This window comes from Mytilus edulis, chromosome 12 (assembly GCF_963676685.1).
Source record: "Mytilus edulis chromosome 12, xbMytEdul2.2, whole genome shotgun sequence".
Classification (NCBI taxonomy): domain Eukaryota; kingdom Metazoa; phylum Mollusca; class Bivalvia; order Mytilida; family Mytilidae; genus Mytilus; species Mytilus edulis.
Genome location: NC_092355.1, coordinates 62644244 through 62668328, shown reverse-complemented (window position 1 = coordinate 62668328; position 24085 = coordinate 62644244). Strand labels below are relative to the sequence as shown.

General features: G+C 32.5%; 1 protein-coding gene across 1 annotated transcript in view; it reads left to right on the top strand.

Moving 5' to 3' along the window:
- The window catches only part of LOC139498898 (uncharacterized), a 332230-nt gene that overhangs the window by 222767 nt on the left and 85378 nt on the right, over window positions 1-24085 (top strand). The window contains exons 6-7 of the mRNA XM_071287488.1: window positions 16518-16540; window positions 17640-17723. Coding sequence (XP_071143589.1) covers window positions 16523-16540; window positions 17640-17723 — 102 coding nt within the window. The 5' untranslated portion in view covers window positions 16518-16522. The remainder of the gene's footprint in view (window positions 1-16517; window positions 16541-17639; window positions 17724-24085) is intronic.

The following is a 24085-nucleotide window of genomic DNA, read 5'->3' as shown; positions in this document are numbered from 1 at the left end:
TAGAGTTATGCCCCTTTACAAAAGCTGAATTTTTTGTTTCCATTCTCTAACAAGTTTGCCTCAACCAAAATTTTATGAAACTTATACACAATGCTTATTACCACAAAATACAGATCAAGATTGATTTTCAGTGGTGTCACTTTTACTGTTCTAGAGTTATGGCCCTTTACAAAAGGAAAAATTGCTGGTTTTTTCGTTTCTGTTCTCTTACTTAAGTTTGCCTGAACCAAATGTTATGAAACTTATACACAATATATACTTATTACTGCAAAACTCAGATCAATTACAAATTGGGGTATCATCACTTTTATCATTCTTCAGTTATGTGCAGTGATATTGTTGTCTTTTTTCAAAACTATCTCTACCGTTTTTTAGGCTTAAATTAAAATATTGTTTGTTTGCCCTTTACCGACCGACCCTATAAATTCGTTCCACCTGAAATTCTTTTATTTGTATTTACCAGCAAGATTTTATTTTATTTTATTTTTTGGTTCCTACCAAAAATCTTATATTTGTATTTCCCGCTCAAAACTTTTTTACCGGAATCCTCGGGTTTTATCTTTAATGCATAAGGTCCAGTCCGTTTGGTATCACCTGAGAGTTTGACATGAACACTTGCATTTGAAGTTTCAAAGCATTTGTTTGAAATCGAGGAAATCATGATATAACGTACGTTACTCTGTATCTTAAGGCTTTTACTTAAAGAGCAGGGTTCATTTACAAAAAAGTTCGTTTGATACAAAATTATCAACATGTGTACAAACTAATTTGTAAACGGACGTTGTATTCTATGTAGCCTAGGAATGGCCTTTTGTGATGCGCAGATCAGGATGATTATGTTAATGATGCCGCTATATTATTTATATCTGACATGAACCAAAAGTGACAAACCCTGTAAAGAAGAGAATATCTGGCAGTAAAATCGCCAAGTTTTCCATACAAATCATTTATAAATGCGATGTTTAAAACTACGTGACAATTGAGTTTTAATTCTTGTAGCACTTTTATTGGAAACAAAGGCACACACGAAATTTTTAACACTCTAGGGACTTTTTCTACTAGTAATGTATGTCTGTCCAGACATATCTTACCAGTACAAAGTTATCTCTTACAGAAAACCTTTAGGTAAGCGTACAAGGTACGTAGTACAGAATATAAGTGCAAGTTCAAAGTTCCAGGCATGTAAAAGTTGAAGATATGAGGCACAGCTCTATATTTTGATATTTGAAAACAAAATAGTAGTGCATATGAAATTTTTCTCTTCAAAACTAATAGTCCCAGAAAACTTATTTGCAAAAACAAAACAGACAAAAATGATATTTCTATATCTAAAAAATGACATTATGCTGATTTTGTATATATAAAATAAAATATTAAACCTTTACCTGCCTACCCATGAAAAATAATATTCCGAGCCAAGTTATTTTTTTGGGGGAAAAAATAAAATATTTTACCTACCTACCTACCCTGTTTCAAAACATAGGGTCGGAAAAGGGCAAACAAACAATATTTTAATTTAGGCCTTATCATGATTGGGAAAATGCATATTTTTTATTGAAATTTTCAGAGAGGGGAAAGAAACAGAAACAATGATGGTACTTAATGCATTGAAAACCACATGTGTTACAAACACCATGATGATTCTGATCAGAAAACCGGATCTCAAAAGTGCTTCCTAATATCAAATTAATAACATGAATACGAAATTTACAAACATTACTACCAATGCCATCACTGTTTGGGGAAAATGTAAAACTTTTTGGGAGGAATTTTAAGCCATTTTTTTTAGTAATTGGGAATTTTCTCTTGGGGAAAAAGCTGAATTTAGGCTGTAATATAAGGCAAACAATATCACTGATGTGTGTTACATGTTTATATGATATATGCAAGCGGGGGGCATTATTTGTGTCCCATGGACACATTCCCCATTTATTTGTATTACCTAGACTCCTCATGCATGTAAGTATTTTGAACTATTTTCATTCTTTTGGCCTTAATTACCCGTTCTAGGTGTTTTTATCAGGTAAAAATGTATGTATCAATCTAGATAGAACTCATTCAAGAAAAATTGAAATGTCACTTCTGTAAGATGGCAGATCAGTCTGCGCCAAAAAAAAATTCATCTACTAGTCCGGAAACTAAATTATATCAAAACTTGTCCCTATATGACTATATAACATTTTTAAAATTTACTAGTCTGGGGCATCGGACTAGTAGCTAACGGTGCAGACTGGCAGATAAATCCTTTTTGGTGATCCCAGTTAAATTGATGTAATTTTTATGAGACCTGGGTTTGCATACTTGTTTATATACGCCCGTTTACGGGACGTATTATGGTATACCGTTGTCCGTCTGTCCGTCTGTCGTCAACATGTCGGACATTAACTCAAAAAATCTTTAACCAATTTGCATAAAACTTGGGTGAATTGTTTATATCTATGGACGTGAGCTCCCTTTTGTTTTTTTTTTATAAATTTTAGATTTTACGTTTCCGAGTTATGGGGTTTTATTCATTAAAAAAAGGGGGATTTTCCAGTTTTCAGACAATAACTCAAGAATGCTTTCACCAACTTGCAAGAAATTGTGGTGAATAGTTTATATCTATTGACATGAGCTCCCATTCGATTTTTATAAATTTTAGATTTTAGAACCGTTTCTGAGTGACAGGGTTTTATTCATAAAAAAAGGGTGATTTTCCAGTTTTCAGACAAAAACTAAAAAATGCTTTCAGCAGTTCTTATGAAACTTTGGTGAATTATTTATATCTATTGATGTAAGCTCCCTTTTGATCTTAATAAATTTCTAATATGACTTGAGATTTAATTGAACTTTATTTGTTTATAGTCTGACAACAGATTTACTAAGTATTGCGCAACAGCACATTGTATTGCACAACAGCAAAAAAATCTTTATATTGAATATAAATTCAATTCATATAACCAATTTCAAGTTCTTTGACTACATTCATTCTGAAACCTATAATATGTAAAATATTTAATTACATTCCAAATTCAGACCTGTATCAAGCTTGCATATTGTGTCCATTTTGCCCCGACTGTTCAAGGTTGGACCTCTGCAGGCGTATCCAGCTGCGCTCAACGAAGCAGTTTATTAGCTCACCTTGACGTCTGTCATCGTCTGTTAACTTGTACAAAAATCTTCTCTGAAATAACTGGGCCAAACTTAACCAAACTTGGCCACAATCATCATTGGGGTATCTTATTTTAAAAAAAATGTGTCCTATGACCCCACCTGCCAACCAAGGCGAGACGAAATGGCTAAAAATAGAACATAGGTTTTTTTTGTCTTTTATTTTGAAAACCATTTTAAATAGAGAAAATCTGACTGGAGTTAAAATGTACAAATTATTAAACCCTACCAATTGTTCATATATACATCAAAACTGTCAGATGACTTCTTACAGGAGTTACAGGGGTTCAGTTTAACAATTGGTACCGTACTGGAAGGTCCAGGACCTTTGACACTCCAAACTGAAAGGTCCACAATCTGAATTCCAGGCCCTACTTTTACTTGAAATATTTCTTAACTCAAGGCCATAAAAAAGAATTGTCACAATTTGTGTTTGTTTGCCCTAACCCTACATTGTAATTTAAAGTATACCTACCCAGAAAAAAGGTGCCTTCTCAAAATCTTTTATTGTCCTGATGTGAAAAAGTTTTTTTTTAATGATATAGGCATGAAGACTAAAGAACATCTGACACTTCATTTCATTTTATCTTTGCCGGAAAAAAAAAGCCTACCTACCTACCCACAGTCTCTACCTTGGGTAGGGTTTGGGCAAACCAAAATATTTTTAAGTGTGGCTTAATAAGATACAAAATTAATGTGTTTTTGATGAAAGGTTAGCTTGTTTCATGTCAGTGTCACTGTTGTACATGTTGTATAACATGTTTAATAATAAATGTAATTGTCTTGTATATTTTGAATTCACATAATTTTTTTTTTGTAAGGGGGAGGGTGTTGCTGTTGGTGTTGTAGTGTTTGTTAAGCCTGCGATTTTGTCACAGAAAGCTCGATATACGGATAGTGATCTGTAAAAAAAATTACTGTCACATTTTATTGGATTTTGGAATGAAAATTTGTGAACTAAAAGTAATTTTGAGTTTCTGTATAAAATATTTCCTGCTTTGTCTTTCTTTTCCATATATCTTTTGGTTTTCATATTTGAATTATTATTTCATCATCAAAGATGAATTTTGTCACCTGCCTGGATTTTTTTTATTGTATTTGATCAGCAAATCCGGAATTAACTATTATCATGATTATCCAACCCCGGAATCTGATCCGGTATTGTAATTGTCTTCATTTCTGGTATATACCGGTATGCATCCATTGTTTTTGTCAAGCCTGCGACTTGTGCAGAAAGCTCGACATAGGGATAGTGATTCGGCGGCAGCGGCGTTAGCTAACTTCTTAAAAGATTTATATTTTAGAAGATGGAAGACCTGGATGCTTCATACTTTGTTTATAGATGCCTCATGTAACGAAGTTTCCGTCAGTCACATGTCCAATGTCCTTGACCTCATTTTCATGGTTCAGTGACTACTTGAAAAAAAAGTTAAGATTTTTTGTAATGTTAAATTCTCTCTTATTATGAGTAATCATGGTAATAGGATATTTGGTATGTGCATACCTTGCAAGGTCCTCATACCCGTCAGACAGTTTTCATTTGACCTTGACCTCATTTCATGGATCAGTGAACAAGGTTAAGTTTTGGTGGTCAAGTCCATATTTCAGATACTATAAGCAATAGGTCTAGTACATGTATATTCAGTGTATGGAAGGACCGTAAGGTGTACATGTCCAACTGGCAGGTATCATTTGACCTTGACCTCATTTTCATGGTTATAGTTAAGTTTTTGTGTTTTGTACTGTATGCAATAGGTCTTCTATATTTGGTGTATGGTATGATTGTAAGGTGTACATGTCTAGCTGGCAGGTGTCATCTGACCTTGACCTCATTTTCATGATTTAGTGGTCAAAGTTAAGTTTTTGAGTTTTGGTCTATTTTTTCTAATACTTTAAATTCCGCGAGGTGAACCAACGCCTGTGAAATCGTTTTGGTAGAGTCCCTGAAGTGGATACCTTGGTATGCCGGGTTGTCAAATCATGCAAATGAATGCAATCCTTAAATAATAATTAAAATTGACAACAACACTTCAAAAGATCTGCAATTTTATTATCTATGTCTACATGTTTCGCCTGCAAGGCAGGCTTCATCAGGACAATTTTTATACAGAAATTGAGCCCCTGAAGTACTCAAAGTGGTGCATGGTTATAGTTAAGTTTTTGTGTTTTGTACTGTATGCAATAGGTCTTCTATATTTGGTGTATGGTATGATTGTAAGGTGTACATGTCTAGCTGGCAGGTGTCATCTGACCTTGACCTCATTTTCATGATTTAGTGGTCAAAGTTAAGTTTTTGAGTTTTGGTCTATTTTTTCTAATACTATATGCATTAGGTCAACTATATTTGGTGTATGAAAATATCTTATGATTTATGTCAGTTTTGCATGTTTTATTTGACCGTGACCTCATTTTCACAGTTCATTGCTCGGTGTTATAAAGTTTGTGTGTTTTGGTCTGTTTTTCTTAAACTATAAGCAATAGGTAAACTATATTTGTTGTATGAAAGAATTGTTAGCTGTACATTTCTGTCTGCCATGGTTCATCTGACCTTGACCTCATTTTCATGGTTCATTGGTCAATGTTTAGTTTTCTTGGTTAATGTTAAGTTTACATGTATGTGACAGTTGTAATAAAGGTTTATATTGAGGACTATCAACATAATATCAATGATCAGTAAAGATGGCGAGACATTTCAAAGTGTGCACTCTTGTTCAATGTTGTGTTTGTCAGTCAGATACGATTTTACTCGGATTTACCCATTACTTATTGGCCATTTTCGGTTTAAAGCTAACGGTCGATTGAACAAAATGAACATCGCTGTCGTGAATAATAAAGATGAAAATAAAGTTTGGTTTATTGAAAAGGTTGGCAAAGTTTATTTTTATTTTCTTTTAAATTGAAGGTCCATCGGGCGTAGCTAGTAACCAATACAAAAGTCCGATTGCAATTGTGAAAGGTTGCGGACCTCATACCAATGCTAATTTGAACCCCTGAGTTATTGTCCTTAAATGACAAATTAAAGTTTGACCCCAATTTCACGGTCCACTGAACAAAGAAAATGAAAGTGCGAGTTGGGCATCCGTGTACTATGGACACATTCTTGTTGCCTATTATTTTGAAAACTATAATAGATAGAAAGAAACTTTACATGCAATAATGATCAGCAAGACAAGTTCTACAAATATAAAGTCAAATGGTTGAAATAGTCAGTCGACTTATTAGAGTTATTGCCCCTTAAAGGGATAATTCACGATTTTTCACTTATCATCTTATTATGTTCATAATACCATAAAAAACATATTCACCAAGTTTTATTTTGATATGAAATCTAATAAAGAAGAAAATTGGGAATTATTAATTTTATTTCTTGAAGCTTCCTGACTTATGTGACGTAGTTTAAGTCTTTGATGCATGCCGGGAGTGAAAATATCTCATTTAAGTCTTGTTCGTTAACAATCTAATTACGCGATTTAAAGCGCATCGACGACTTTTGGTGTATCTATTAACCAACGGCAACGAAAAATAAGTGATAGCCATGCAACTTTTAAAATTAGATCGTGTGGATATTTTAAAACGAATTTTAATAATAAAATTAATTCATACATAGAACATTTTTATGATTTGTTTTGTTTTGATCCTCATTCAGTGAAATCTAGGCGTCACGGTTCACTGGCATTCAGGTGTGAACAACGTAATTGTAAACGGGACTCCGACAAAATTTCAGACACATGAATGTAAAAAAAAAAAATTAAAATTAATTAACGGGAATAATAAGATCGCACAATAACTGGATAGCTGTTGTATATTTTTATATTTTGCATAAGATCACTTTTTAATGAATTATGACTTTTGATTACTTTAGTAACGATAAAACACTGAATTATTTTAATTGAAGAATTTATAAATAAAAATAGCCTTCTAAACACGAGTTTATGAACTAAAAATTGTACTATTTCAAATAAGGATCGGCAGCCTTAAATATTTCAAACAGATCATTAACAATTGCAATTATATATTTTAGTCCATCCAAAGTGATCTTTAATTACCTATTTAGAAATTAATGTGCTCATCAAAATATTTTAAATCTGACAACACATGAAGACTTCAGATATTTAAAAAGAAAAATGTTTAAAAAAAATGACAGGAAATTAAAGGATATAATTGGAATGGAATCGACAAATTACGAACAGATATGCTTTTCAAGTGTGAAAAACATCAACAAAATTTATACATAATCGGGAATATGTCCTTCTTAAAATACTCTTCCTCTCACACCGTAACTATATATAATACTTTAGCTATTTGACCAACGATGTATAAAAAAAGACAACGAATTTAATGTCATCCTTCCCTATTTTTTAATGTAATTATAAGTCTGTTTCAACTGGCAAGAATACCACTAAAGCGGACAAGCAGTTTCTTTAAATTGCTGTCATTGAATATCTAGAGAAAAAATAAATCCCGAAATTGATTTGAAACTTTGATACTCTATAGTTTTCCCGGAAAATATTCACATCCCTCGGTATAAGTGTACTTCCAGTGGCGTATGCATTTTGGAACAATTGTGACGAAGACGAATTTCTTCCTTTTTTCGAGAACAATCTAATTGAATTATAAATGTCCATAACTTCGATGAGCCAAATAAAGTTATATATCGACCTGTGTTTAAATCTCTTCTTCTTCTCCTTCTTCGTTTGGTATACAATAATCTATCGACATTTGATGATTACTTACTGTTGGCATACGTGGACTTTTCATTTTACAAAACTTTTACCCCAATTTACGCAAAATATATTATTCTTTCTTATGTTCTATGTATAAATGTATATATTTTAATTTGCGCTATAGCCTATAGTTCCGTAACTTATAATTCAGGCGAATTTACGAATGGTCGACTAGTGCGTACCTTTTTTTAAATCAATATATTTCTGGTATGTTCCAATCTGTCCTTCACCATTGACAACGAGTATATATTACATTTTACCAAATTTACTCTTGGATTTTTTTTTTTATTTCATCAGATCTGTTGTTTTTTTTTTGTATTATTTATATTTTTATAAATAATTTTCTTTTAACCAGAAATGTTATTCATAAACAAGCGTATATGTTTAGTAATGACTATATATTATATCACTTTTGGACACGCAAGATAGAGATGTATATTATACACCTAATAGTTCAAAATGGAAAGTTATAAGTTATCGGCCGTGTACACTTATCAATACACTAAGAAGTGAAACGATGCATGAATTTGCAAACTCGACAGGAAATCGCTTGAATACCTGGACGTGTCACCTCACACCCCCTACAATACCTTTGGGAGTAATACCTTTAGCCATGCGGGTGATCAGTGGAGCGAAGATCCTAATTTATTTGAATAAAGTTTATTACATAAAAGAATTATGAACTAATTAGATTGCCGAAAACAATTCAAGTTTCACGGAAGACTTATTTATGATTTGAAATTTTGACCTTTTCACTAATTCCTATATTATCAGTCTTAAAATAACAGATCATGGTTATTAAAAAAAAAAAGAAAATTTTCCGTATCAAGTTAACTAGTCGGATAAAACAACCGTACGATTGACGAGATATCGACACGCAATTACGACTACATCGGGTTACTGTAGTTCTGGTCCTTAGACATATCGCGACTGCAAATCGGACAAGGTGACAAAATGGCCGACCGGAGAGAATTGATACACTAAATTTAATCGATGGTGATCTCTTATCTAGCAGAATAAAACTTAAATACCTATGAATTTGAGCATTTTTATACAGAATAAACATAATATCAATTTTTGATTTTTTTGCGAAGTTTCCCTTTAAAAGACAATTTTAATCAATTTTTTTGCGTTTTATGCCTTATATCTTAAAAATTAAAATAGATAGATAGAAACTTAAATAAGCAAATAAAAAATAATTTTGACAATATGGAGGAAATCGTCTGACATCTCCTTTTTGGAGTTATTGCCTTTTAATCGCGATTTTTTTCTTGCCTTGATAGAGTTAAAAAGCTAGACAAAGTAGTGCCATTTCTGGTGGTGGCGGCAACAATGTAATAGTTTGTGAATAGGTCTAGTTTACGGTGAACCATTAGTGGTTACTTAAGGATATTTGGTATGCAGTTGTATTAGCGTTGCCATTGGCACATCTCATTTCCATGCAGATTACTTGGCCATGCCCCCTCAGTAATGGTCTGCGTACGGTGACCTATAGTTGTTAATGTCTGTGTCATTTTGGTCTTTTGTGGATAGTTGTCTCTTTGGCAATCATACCACATCTTCTTTTTTATATTGACGAAAACTTTTGCTTAGTTTAACTTTACATGTATCAGTTTATGATTTGGTCAGTTCAAGAGGAACAATAAGTGGTAGGCCAATGTTTAATGGAATGCATATATATATATATATATAAGCCTTAGCACATCTCATTTACATTGAAAATATTTGGCCCTGTAACTTGTGTTAATCTTCTTGACTTGACACAGACACATGTCTAGTGTGTTTATAAAGTGGGCAACTATTTTGTTTTAGAATTGAAACTGGGACTAGATTTGTTATTTTTCAACACAAAAAAAATATTATTTAGATACTCTTTTTTTTTTTTCATAGTGAACGCTGAAGAAAAGAGTACAGAAATATAAAAACAATAATGTCCTGTTAGATATATATATGTGGCCTACGTAGATCTGTTATATAGAAAGAAGGAAAGTGATTCAGGTAAATTGTGCAGTTAATTCAGAATATTATGAAACTTTGAAATTATATAAACAGTATTTATTTACATAAATAAATATATACATATTAGCTATAATAGGGTTTTCTGTCTAGCATAAAGCAATACATTATTTCATATCCATGTTGTTGAAATATTCATACACTACATTTAGCTGTAAACTTATAGTAGAGAAACTGTAAATGTGATGAATTACTAAATGTAGTTTATCTATTAGACAATAGACAAAAATCATATTAAATGTGTTGAGTACATTCACAACAAACTGGTCAGAGTCATCACTTGGCGTCCGGCGTCCGTCGTTAACTTTTACAAAAATCTTCTCCTCTGAAACTACTGGGCTAATTTCAACCAAACTTGGTTACAATCATCATTGGGGTATCTAGTTTAAAAATTGTGTCCGGTGACCCGGCCAACCAACCAAGATGGCCGCCATGGCTAAAAATAGAACATAGGGGTAAAATGCAGTTTTTGGCTTATAACTCAAAAACCAAAGCATCTAGAGCAAATCTGACATGGGGTAAAACTGTTTATCAGGTCAAGATCTATCTGCCCTGAAATTTTCAGACAAATCGGACAACCCGTTGTTGGGTTGCTGCCCCTGAATTAGTTATTTTATGGAAATTTTGCAGTTTTTGCTTATTATCTTGAATATTATTATAGATAGAGATAAACTGTAAACAGCAATAATGTTCATCAAAGTAAGATTTACAAATAAGTCAACATGATCGAAATGGTCAATTGACCACTTTAGGAGTTATTGCCCTTTATACAGTCAGGGGACTTACTGAAATAAGTGATTTTTAAATCACTAATTTGAGTAGCAAATTCGAGGTTTTGTCACAAATTGGGATTTTGTAGTTTTTTCAAAATTTTAATCACATAGGTTTAAATAATATCTTTTACTTAGTAAAATTAAAAAATATGAACTTTTTGCTTCTTTTAAGTAGCAAGGTTTATGCCTTTGATGCTATCATTAAGCTGAAAATTCTATTTTAGTTGAAAAAATGCTATAATAATGGCTTTACATAATGAACTGATACTTTCTTGAAAGATTTTTCACAGCAGTGGGAGTATTTTTCCTGTGAAGTTCAAGGTTTCATCTTTCAGATTATGTAATAAAATTCTACTGTTCGCAATAAAAATTTCACTGTTCTGGGGTGTTGAAATTAGTGGGGGTTATTAAAAGAATGATACTTAAAGAAGTGATTTTTGGGAAGGAAATTGAGGTCTGATACTTAAACAAGTGATTTTTATGTCATTATCCTAGATTCAGTACAAGGTCATCACCTGAAATGACCTGGTCATCCTAGACAACACAGATGTTGGTTCTGATAAGTTTAGAAACATAATTAGTCCCTGGCTCATTAGTATTCTATATTTAAAGCTACAATAAAATTAAATCACTTCTTCTAGTGATTAATTTATACTACTTAAATAGGTGATTATTAAAGAAAGACAACTCTAACTTCCAACCTTTATGGAAATAATGTTACTTGAATCAGTGATTTAGAAAATCACTTGTTTAAGTAAGTCCCCTGACTGTTATAGTCAATTTTTAACCATTTTTCGTAAATCTTAGTAATCTTTTACAAAAATCTTCTCCTCTGTAACTACTGGGCCAAATTTATCCAAACTTGGCCACAATTATCTTTGGGGTATTTTGTTTAAAAAATGTGTCCGGTGACCCGGCCAACCAACCAAGATGGCCGCCACTGCTAAAAATAGAACATAGGGGTAAAATGCAGTTTTTGGCTTATAACTCAAAAACCAAAGCATTTAGAGCAAATCTGACATTGGTAAAATTGTTTATCAGGTCAAGATCTTTCTACCCTGAAATTTTCAGATGAATCTGACAACCCGTTGTTGGGTTGCTGCCCCTGAATTGGTAATTTTAAGGAAATTTTTCTGTTTTTGGTTATTATCTTGTATATTATTATAGATAGAGATAAACTGTAAACAGCCATTATGTTTAGCAAAGTAAGATTTACAAATAAGTCAACATGACCGAAATGGTCAGTTGACCCCTTTAGGAGTTATTGCCCTTTATAGTCAATTTTTAACCATTTTTCGTAAATCTTAGTAATCTTTTACAAAAATCTTCTCCTCTGAAACTACTAGGCCAAATTAATCCAAACTTGGCCACAATCATCTTTTGGGTTAGTAGTTTGAAAAATGTGTCCAGTGACCAGGCCATCGAACCAAGATGGCCGCCATGGCTAAAAATAGAACATGGGGTAAAATGCAGTTTTTGGCTTATAACTCAAAACCCAAAGCATTTAGAGCAAATCTGACATGGGGTAAAATTGTTTATCAGGTCAACATTTATCTGCTCTGAAATATTTAGATGAATCGCACAACCCGTTGTTGGGTTGCTGACCCTGAATTGTTAGTTTTAAGGAAATTTTGCTGTTTTTGGTCATTATCTTGAATATTATTATTGATAGAGATAAACTGTAAACAACAATAATGTTCAGCAAAGTAAGATTTACAAATAAGTCAACATGACCGAAATGGTCAATTGACCCCCTTAGGAGTTATTGTTCTTTATTGTCAATTTTTAACAATTTTCATAAAATTTGTAAATTTTTACTAACATTTTCCACTGAAACTAATGGGCCAAGTTCATTATAGATAGAGATAATTTTAAGCAGCAAGAATGTTCAGTAAAGTAAGATGTACAAACACATCACCATCACCAAAATACAATTTTGTCATGAATCCATCTGCTTCCTTTAATATTCACATAGACCAAGGTGAGCGACACAGGCTCTTTAGAGCCTCTAGTTATTACATACTATTTTTAGCTCACCTGGCCTAAAAGGCCAAGTGAGCTTTTCTCATCACTTGGCGTCCAGCGTCGTTGTCGTCCGTCGTCCGTCGTCGTCGTTAACTTTTACAAAAATCTTCTCTGAAACTACTGGGCCAAATTAAACCAAACTTGGCCACAATCATCATTGGGGTATCTAGTTTAAAAAATGTGTCCGGTGACCCGGCCAACCATCCAAGATGGCCGCCATGGCTAAAAATAGAACATAGGGGTAAAATGCAGTTTTTGGCTGACGGGGTAGAATTGTTAAACAGGTGAAGATCTATCTGCCCTGAAATCATAATTTCTTTTTCTAATATACCAATAATTGAATTGGTTCTTATTTTTCATGTCGGGACGGGACCTTTTAAAACGGACTATTTTTCATTGTTGAAGGTTGTGTGGTTGTCTATATTTGCCGCTTATATCTTTTTGATTTGGCCTTTCTTGAACAGTTGTGTCATTGGCAATCATAATACATCTCCTTATTTTTGTGCATGTTCGAAACATAAACATAAAAATAATGCAAATTTCGATGAAGACTTATGAATGTGTTCGTTACAAAATTATACTTTGCATTTGTGTAACAATTCTTCATTAATAATTCATTTTTTTCGAGCCTTCGAGAGAGACATATCGAACATGCATTCTGCTGTCGGCGGTTGAGACGTCCACAAATATGCACTCTGCTGGTAAAGATTTTTAAATGTTGATAACTTTCATATTTTTGTCCGTATGTGAATCATTACATTCACTTTGTTGTTAGCTGATTGCATTGAGTGTGAAGACAAAGGTAGTATATTTGGTGAAACAAATACATTAGATTGGTTTCCTGTCGGGCTAGTCTACTCTTAAAGGAGGGACCCCAAGAGTGACTGGGGAATAGAAATATGGTCACTTGGTCTTCTTCTGACCGGCAGTAAAACGCTTGCCGAAGTCCGTTTGGCTGTGCGGGATGTATCAAGTTTGCAGTCACGTCCGGTCAGATTGGGCATGTTAAATCCGATTCCTCCTGTAAAGTGAGTTCCACGCTCTTTGCACGTTAAGAACCCTTGCAACAACTCTTTGAGGGGTCCGTAGGTGGCCTGTTGCAAGGCAAAATTTCTGTCCCTATCCAATATACCCTTATTTTCCAGTGGCAGTCCAAATTTCCCCGACCATCATCTCAGATGGCCTCTATTATTTCAAGACCAACCTATAGTATTTATTGTGAAACTTGTTCTCGTCCTGAATATGCATGAAATATTTGCCACTGGACGTTAAGCAACCAACAATTAATCAATCAATCTTAAAGGAGGGTAGTTTACCTAACATTATAATGACTTACTGTTCAGTTATAAAGCAAGCTAACAAAAGATATTACCTTTGTCTACACACTCTATGCAATCGGCTGTAAAGTTTTTAAAATCTTAATAACTTTCTGAAACAATCCTGGATTTCTACCAAACATGGTCAGAATCTAATTGTTTATGATAAAAAAAATAGTATCTAGTATTAGGAAATTTTGAAAAATATATATTTCCTGTTTTCTGTATGTTACTTATAAATGGACCTAGTTTTTCTTTCAGTCAACATAACATACAGTCTGTCGTTATAGTTCTTAACAAATTTATAAGATTTATAAAGTTGGCAGGACACTGGATCAGCTGAACCCTTACACGTACATTTTGATTTAAGGCAATTGATTTAAGAAAAACTACATATTTGCTGCATGTTTATCGATCTGGTTTATAAAAAAACGTTGGGACAAATAAACTTCAAGCCAATTGTCATATAAAAAAGTAGGGTAAATGTGCTCGTTTTTGAGTAAATTGTAAAAATAATTGCATTATTCATATAGATAAGTCGGTTGGTTGTCCTGTTTTAATGGTTTAACACTGTCTATTCAATATTTGGAAGCGCCAATGCTTCATGTTTAAGTCTGTACTTTGATCCATAATGGTTGACTTATACTAATTATGACTATGATGGAGAGTTATCTCATTGGCAATCATCGCACATATTCTTTTATACATTTGTATCTTTTACATCCCAACTTTGTCTGTTTTACAGTGTCAATTTCTTAATAACTGGAGATACTTCGTTTTAAGTTGGCAAAATATTATCCCACGTTGAGGTAAGTTTGTAATAAATTTGATATTTCGCTAATTTTTGCTATTATTCCCCCCCCCCAAAAAAAAAAAAAAAAAGATTAAACATTGCATGGAAATCTAAATGAGAATTCAAGGAGTAGGTCATTCTCAAGTTTGATTTTATTTAGATAGTTGAATAGTTTTTAATGTAACACCTATCACATAAATAATGTTATGTCGTGTTTTTTAAGACGAATTATAAAGATGTATGCCTAATGTATTCTAATTCATTCTGGGTAAGGTTTTTAGTAAGGTTTTTAGTAAACCGTTTCCTCCTGCTTGATATTCCCAACATGCAGCCTGAAATGTTCTCCATGCTGTCGACTGACAAATCTCAAGTATTAGCAAAGTAAAAATAATTGGACTTTATTGAAAAAAATATTGCCCAAATGTCGGGATGGATGGCATACGTGAAACGTGAAAACATTTTATAATACAATATAAAAATAATCATAAAATTATGAATAAATGAATTATTATGCGCCAGTTTATTCATTCACAGCATATTGCTTAGTTGAGTATACATGTAATGATTTTGATACGATGTGAACTCCATTTATTTGGGTATTTTCAAGTACCTGCAGGTTACTTCATTTCGACGTCTTAGACATAAACGTCACAAATAACACTATTTTTTTATGACGTCATATACTTTAACGGTACAGTTTGAAAATAGAATAATAATGTGTTTATAATGTCAACTATGTAAACTAAATGTTTACAAAGTCAAAGACATCGCTAAAGGCATATAAGGTCTTGAATGTGTATTCAGAGTATGCGGAAAATATGCACTTTACTTCGAAAAAGTAGGGATTTGATAATTATTTGGGACTGTAAAAGTTTTAAAAGTGTGACTATAAACAGAACGAATTCTACAATATATATATATAATTTAAAAATAAAAATAAAGAGGTAAGCATCATTAAGGTCATCTGCAAAAGTGATAAGAAAACCATTAAAATATACCCCACATAGCAATAAGATATAAATGCTAAATAAGAGTTAGTTAATATCTGATTACTAACATTAATTTCACGAGTTTTTTTTTCTGCACAAAAATCAAGGAGAAAGCAAGAGAGAGAATGACAACTTTATGTGAACATGCATATTCAATCTCAGTTACTGTTTCTGATTTTTTGATGGGCGTGTCTGCTACATAAACCGCGCGAAGAAGGTGGAAGTTAACGGTTTCGCTGATTGGTTGACGGAATGTTACGGAAATAGCGGAAACCGTCGAAGTGAAAATCACAATAACGACTCCCTGTTGTTTCCAGGAGACGGAATATGGACGGCATAACAATGTTAAACCTCCGTAAGGATCGGAATGTGGGCGGTACATGATGATCAATGGAGCGCTTAGTTAATAAATAATGTTAAATGGAATGGATGGACAGTTATCGAATGTAATTTCTTGGTCAAATGATTTAAATCATAGCGGTAAAAAAAATATAACGTTTTTAAGGCAGACAGGACCCCCTGAGCCAGACTATAGTGTAAAACCATTCAAACAGGAAAACTAATGGTCTTATCTATATAAAAAACAAGAAACGAGAAACACTTATGAACCACATCAACAAACGACAACTACTGAACATCAAATTCGTGACTTAAGAAGGGTGCAAACAACTGCAGTGGGTTTAAACGCAATAATTACTCAACATATTTATACATTTATTTTTCTATTTTAGGAAATATGGAAGATTGGAATAAGGTAAAAAAAAAATCTTATTTATAGTCAAACAGTTGAGTGATTTTTGTCGAGCCTGCAACATTTATGTCGCGAAAGCGAGACAATGTGATCCTAAATCCCGTCGACGGCGTCAACATTAAGGTTCTTTCTGTTGTTAAATTTTTTTTTAGACATCAATTTTTTTTGTCAAACCTTCATGGAATTTTAAGTTGGACAGAAGCTTTTTTATGAACAAAATACTGTAACCATTATAACTTGTGCAATAAAGCATTATATTTTTTAACTACTCGCTCAACATGGGAAAGAAGTGACGAAGACCCCTAAGCGCATGAATGATGTTCACTAAAACAAAAAGTTTTTGACAGAAATGCAACGAACTGAAAAGAGGTCTATTCATTTTAATTACCTAAGCTTACCTATTGTTTGTCATAAAACTTGGAAGTAGTGATTAACACCTGTAAAAACACATAAGTGTCAAATATGTCCCCACAGGTGATTGTTCCCCACTGACAAAAAGGCTACTTGATCATTGAATAGTCACTATTTATTAATTTCTTTTTCTTGATTGAAAATATGTTTTTAGGCTAAAATATTATAAACAACACTGTTATTTCTTTAACAGAGAAAGCTAATAGAGACATTCAAAGTAAATCTGTCAAATAAATTATATCATCAAACATACAAATATTACACTGCTCCTTTCCAAGTTGTTATAAATTGCATGTTTATATTGGAAATATTGAAACACAATTTTCACTCAGATTAGCTTTTTTATGTGAGGATGAAATGTTTTAAAAAAAATCTTTTTCTTCTTCAAAACTTAGGAACAGTATACAATGTAATCATAAGCAGGGTTTCCTCTGGGTCTATTTTCTTTTTCACCACTGCTTTTGCCAAAACAATATATATTTTTCACCGCTTTCAATTCACACCCCTCCCCCTACCCCAACTAATGTTTGTCACATTATTGTATTCAATAGAGCACATTGTGTCCCTTGTATTAACCAATAAATATTGGTCATTCTAAAATATAGTTATTGTCTGGCATTAGCGTGAAAAACATTTAAGTTACTACACTTTTTACATTCTGTTAAATGTAAACTCTATTTCTTTCTTACAGAAACTTATTGAAGCTGCTGAAAAAGGAAGAGTAGAAGAATTGGAGCTTTGCCTAGCCAACGGAGCTAACATTGATTATCAAACGGTAAACTTGTAATATTGAATACCAAGTAGGTTAACTTGTAACATTGAATACCAAGTAGGTTAACTTGTAACATTGAATACCAAGTAGGTAAACTTGTAACATTGACTATCAGCTAGGTAAACTTGTAACATTGACTATCAAATAGGTAAACTTGTAACATTGAATATCAAGTAGGTAAACTTGTAGCATTGAATATCAAGTAGGTAAACTTGTAGCATTGACTATCAAATAGGTAAACTTGTAACATTGACTATCAAGAAGTAAACTTGTAGCATTGAATATCAAGTAGGTAAACTTGTAACATTGACTATCAAATAGATAAACTTGTAACATTGACTATCAAATAGGTAAACTTGTAACATTGCCTATCAAATAGGTAAACTTGTAACATTGACTATCAAATAGGTAAACTTGTAACATTGCCTATCAATTAGGTAAACTTGTAACATTGACTATCAAATAGGTAAACTTGTAACATTGACTATCAAGAAGTAAACTTGTAGCATTGAATATCAAGTAGGTAAACTTGTAACATTGACTATCAAGTAGGTAAACCAGTTACATTGACTATCAAGTAGCTAAACTTTTTAACATTGCATATCAAGTAGGTAAACTTGTAACATTGACTATCAAATAGGTAAACTTGTAACATTGACTATCAAATAGGTAAACTTGTAACATTGACTATCAAGTAGGTAAACTTGTAACATTGACTTTCAAATAGGTAAACTTGTAACATTGACTATCAAATAGGTAAACTTGTAACATTGACTATCAAATAGATAAACTTGTAACATTGACTATCAAATAGGTAAACTTGTAACATTTAATATCAAGAAGGTAAACTTGTAACATTGAATATCAAGAAGGTAAACTTGTAACATTGACTATCAAGTAGGTAAACTTGTAACATTGAATATCAAGAAGGTAAACTTGTAACATTGACTATCAAATAGGTAAACTTGTAACATTGAATATCAAGAAGGTAAACTTGTAACATTGAATATCAAGAAGGTAAACTTGTAACATAGTAGGTAAACTTATCATCATGATCATGACACAACAACGGTGTTCAACAGAAAACATGATACATTATGACTTAACACATGTTCAACACAGAACATGATACATTATGACTTAACACAGATGTTCAACACAGAACATGATACATTATGACTTAACACAGATGTTCAACACAGAACATGATACATTATGACTTAACACAGATGTTCAACACAGAACATGATACATTATGACATAACACTGATTTTCAACACAGAACATGATACATTATGACTTAGCACAGATGTTCAACACAGAACATGATACATTATCACTTAACACAGATGTTCAACACAGAACATGATACATTATGACTTAACACAGATGTTCAACACAGAACATGATACTTTATGACATAACACAGATGTTCAACACAGAACATGATACATTATGACTTAACACAGATGTTCAACACAGAACATGATACTTTATGACATAACACAGATGTTCAACACAGAACATGATACATTATGACTTAACACAGATGTTCAACACAGAACATGATACATTATGACTTAACACAGATGTTCAACACAGAACATGATACTTTATGACATAACACTGATTTTCAACACAGAACATGATACATTATCACTTAACACAGATGTTCAACACAGAACATGATACATTATGACTTAACACAGATGTTCAACACAGAACATGATACATTATGACATAACACAGATGTTCAACACAGAACGTGATACATTATGACATAACACAGATGTTCAACACAGAACATGATACATTATGACATAACACAGATGTTCAACACAGAACATGATACATTATGACTTAACACAGATGTTCAACACAGAACATGATACATTATGACAACACAAATGTTCAACACAGAACATGATACATTATGACTTAACACAGATGTTCAACACAGAACATGATACTTTATGACATAACACAGATGTTCAACACAGAACATGATACATTATGACTTAACACAGATGTTCAACACAGAACATGGTACATTATGACATAACACAGATGTTCAACAAAGAACATGATACATTATGACTTAACACAGATGTTCAACACAGAACATGATACTTTATGACATAACACTGATTTTCAACACAGAACATGATACATTATCACTTAACACAGATGTTCAACACAGAACATGATACATTATGACTTAACACAGATGTTCAACACAGAACATGATACTTTATGACATAACACAGATGTTCAACACAGAACATGATACATTATGACATAACACAGATTTTCAACACAGAACATGATACATTATGACATAACACTGTTTTTAAACACAGAACATGATACATTATGACTTAACACAGATGTTCAACACAGAACATGATACATTATGACTTAACACAGATGTTCAACACAGAACATGATACTTTATGACTTAACACAGATGTTCAACACAGAACATGATACATTATGACTTAACACAGATGTTCAACACAGAACATGATACATTATGACTTAACACAGATGTTCAACACAGAACATGATACATTATGACATAACACAGATTTTCAACACAGAACATGATACATTATGACATAACACTGTTTTTAAACACAGAACATGATACATTATGACTTAACACAGATGTTCAACACAGAACATGATACATTATGACTTAACACAGATGTTCAACACAGAACATGATACTTTATGACTTAACACAGATGTTCAACACAGAACATGATACTTTATGACATAACACTGATTTTCAACACAGAACATGATACATTATGACTTAACACAGATGTTCAACACAGAACATGATACATTATGACTTAACACAGATGTTCAACACAGAACATGATACATTATGACATAACACTGATTTTCAACACAGAACATGATACATTATGACATAACACAGATGTTCAACACAGAACATGATACATTATGACTTAACACAGATGTTCAACACAGAACATGGTACATTATGACTTAACACTGATGTTCAACACAGAACATGGTACATTATGACATAACACAGATGTTCAACAAAGAACATGATACATTATGACTTAACACAGATGTTCAACACAGAACATGATACTTTATGACATAACACAGATGTTCAACACAGAACATGATACATTATGACATAACACAGATTTTCAACACAGAACATGATACATTATGACTTAACACAGATGTTCAACACAGAACATGATACATTATGACATAACACAGATGTTCAACACAGAACATGATACATTATGACATAACACTGATTTTCAACACAGAACATGATACATTATGACTTAACACAGATGTTCAACAGAAAACATGATACATTATGACATAACACTGTTTTTAAACACAGAACATGATACATTATGACTTAACACTGATGTTCAACACAGAACATGATACATTATGACTTAACACTGATGTTCAACACAGAACATGGTACATTATGACTTTACACTGATGTTCAACACAGAACATGATACATTATGACATAACACAGATGTTCAACACAGAACATGATACATTATGACTTAACACAGATGTTCAACACAGAACATGATACATTATGACAACACAAATGTTCAACACAGAACATGATACATTATGACTTAACACAGATGTTCAACACAGAACATGATACTTTATGACATAACACTGATTTTCAACACAGAACATGATACATTATCACTTAACACAGATGTTCAACACAGAACATGATACATTATGACTTAACACAGATGTTCAACACAGAACATGATACATTATGACTTAACACAGATGTTCAACACAGAACATGATACATTATGACTTAACACAGATGTTCAACACAGAACATGATACATTATGACATAACACTGATTTTCAACACAGAACATGATACATTATGACATAACACAGATGTTCAACACAGAACATGATACATTATGACTTAACACAGATGTTCAACACAGAACATGGTACATTATGACTTAACACTGATGTTCAACACAGAACATGGTACATTATGACATAACACAGATGTTCAACAAAGAACATGATACATTATGACTTAACACAGATGTTCAACACAGAACATGATACTTTATGACATAACACTGATTTTCAACACAGAACATGATACATTATCACTTAACACAGATGTTCAACACAGAACATGATACATTATGACTTAACACAGATGTTCAACACAGAACATGATACTTTATGACATAACACAGATGTTCAACACAGAACATGATACATTATGACATAACACAGATTTTCAACACAGAACATGATACATTATGACATAACACTGTTTTTAAACACAGAACATGATACATTATGACTTAACACAGATGTTCAACACAGAACATGATACATTATGACTTAACACAGATGTTCAACACAGAACATGATACATTATGACTTAACACAGATGTTCAACACAGAACATGATACTTTATGACTTAACACAGATGTTCAACACAGAACATGATACATTATGACATAACACAGATGTTCAACACAGAACATGATACATTATGACATAACACTGATTTTCAACACAGAACATGATACATTATGACTTAACACAGATGTTCAACAGAAAACATGATACATTATGACATAACACTGTTTTTAAACACAGAACATGATACTTTATGACACAACACAGATGTTCAACACAGAACATGGTACATTATGACTTAACACAGATGTTCAACACAGAACATGATACATTATCACTTAACACAGATGTTCAACACAGAACATGATACATTATGACTTAACACTGATGTTCAACACAGAACATGATACATTATGACTTAACACTGATGTTCAACACAGAACATGGTACATTATGACTTTACACTGATGTTCAACACAGAACATGATACATTATGACATAACACAGATGTTCAACACAGAACATGATACATTATGACTTAACACAGATGTTCAACACAGAACATGGTACATTATGACTTTACACTGATGTTCAACACAGAACATGATACATTATGACATAACACAGATGTTCAACACAGAACATGATACATTATGACTTAACACAGATGTTCAACACAGAACGTGATACTTTATGACATAACACTGATTTTCAACACAGAACATGATACATTATGACTTAACACAGATGTTCAACACAGAACATGATACATTATGACATAACACAGATGTTCAACACAGAACATGATACATTATGACTTTACACTGATGTTCAACACAGAACATGATACATTATGACATAACACAGATGTTCAACACAGAACATGATACATTATGACTTAACACAGATGTTCAACACAGAACATGATACATTATGACATAACACAGATGTTCAACACAGAACATGATACATTATGACATAACACAGATGTTCAACACAGAACATGATACATTATGACTTTACACTGATGTTCAACACAGAACATGATACATTATGACATAACACAGATGTTCAACACAGAACATGATACATTATGACTTAACACAGATGTTCAACACAGAACATGGTACATTATGACTTTACACTGATGTTCAACACAGAACATGATACATTATGACATAACACAGATGTTCAACACAGAACATGATACATTATGACTTAACACAGATGTTCAACACAGAACGTGATACTTTATGACATAACACTGATTTTCAACACAGAACATGATACATTATGACTTAACACAGATGTTCAACACAGAACATGATACATTATGACATAACACAGATGTTCAACACAGAACATGATACATTATGACTTTACACTGATGTTCAACACAGAACATGATACATTATGACATAACACAGATGTTCAACACAGAACATGATACATTATGACTTAACACAGATGTTCAACACAGAACATGATACATTATGACATAACACAGATGTTCAACACAGAACATGATACATTATGACTTAACACAGATGTTCAACACAGAACGTGATACTTTATGACTTAACACTGATGTTCAACACAGAACATGATACATTATGACATAACACAGATGTTCAACACAGAACATGATACATTATGACTTAACACAGATGTTCAACACAGAACGTGATACTTTATGACTTAACACAGATTTTCAACACAAAACATGATACATTATGACTTAACACAGATGTTCAACACAGAACATGGTACATTATGACTTAACACAGATGTTCAACACAAAACATGATACATTATGACATAACACAGATGTTCAACACAGAACATGATACATTATGACTTAACACAGATGTTCAACACAGAACATGATACATTATGACTTAACACAGATGTTCAACACAGAACATGA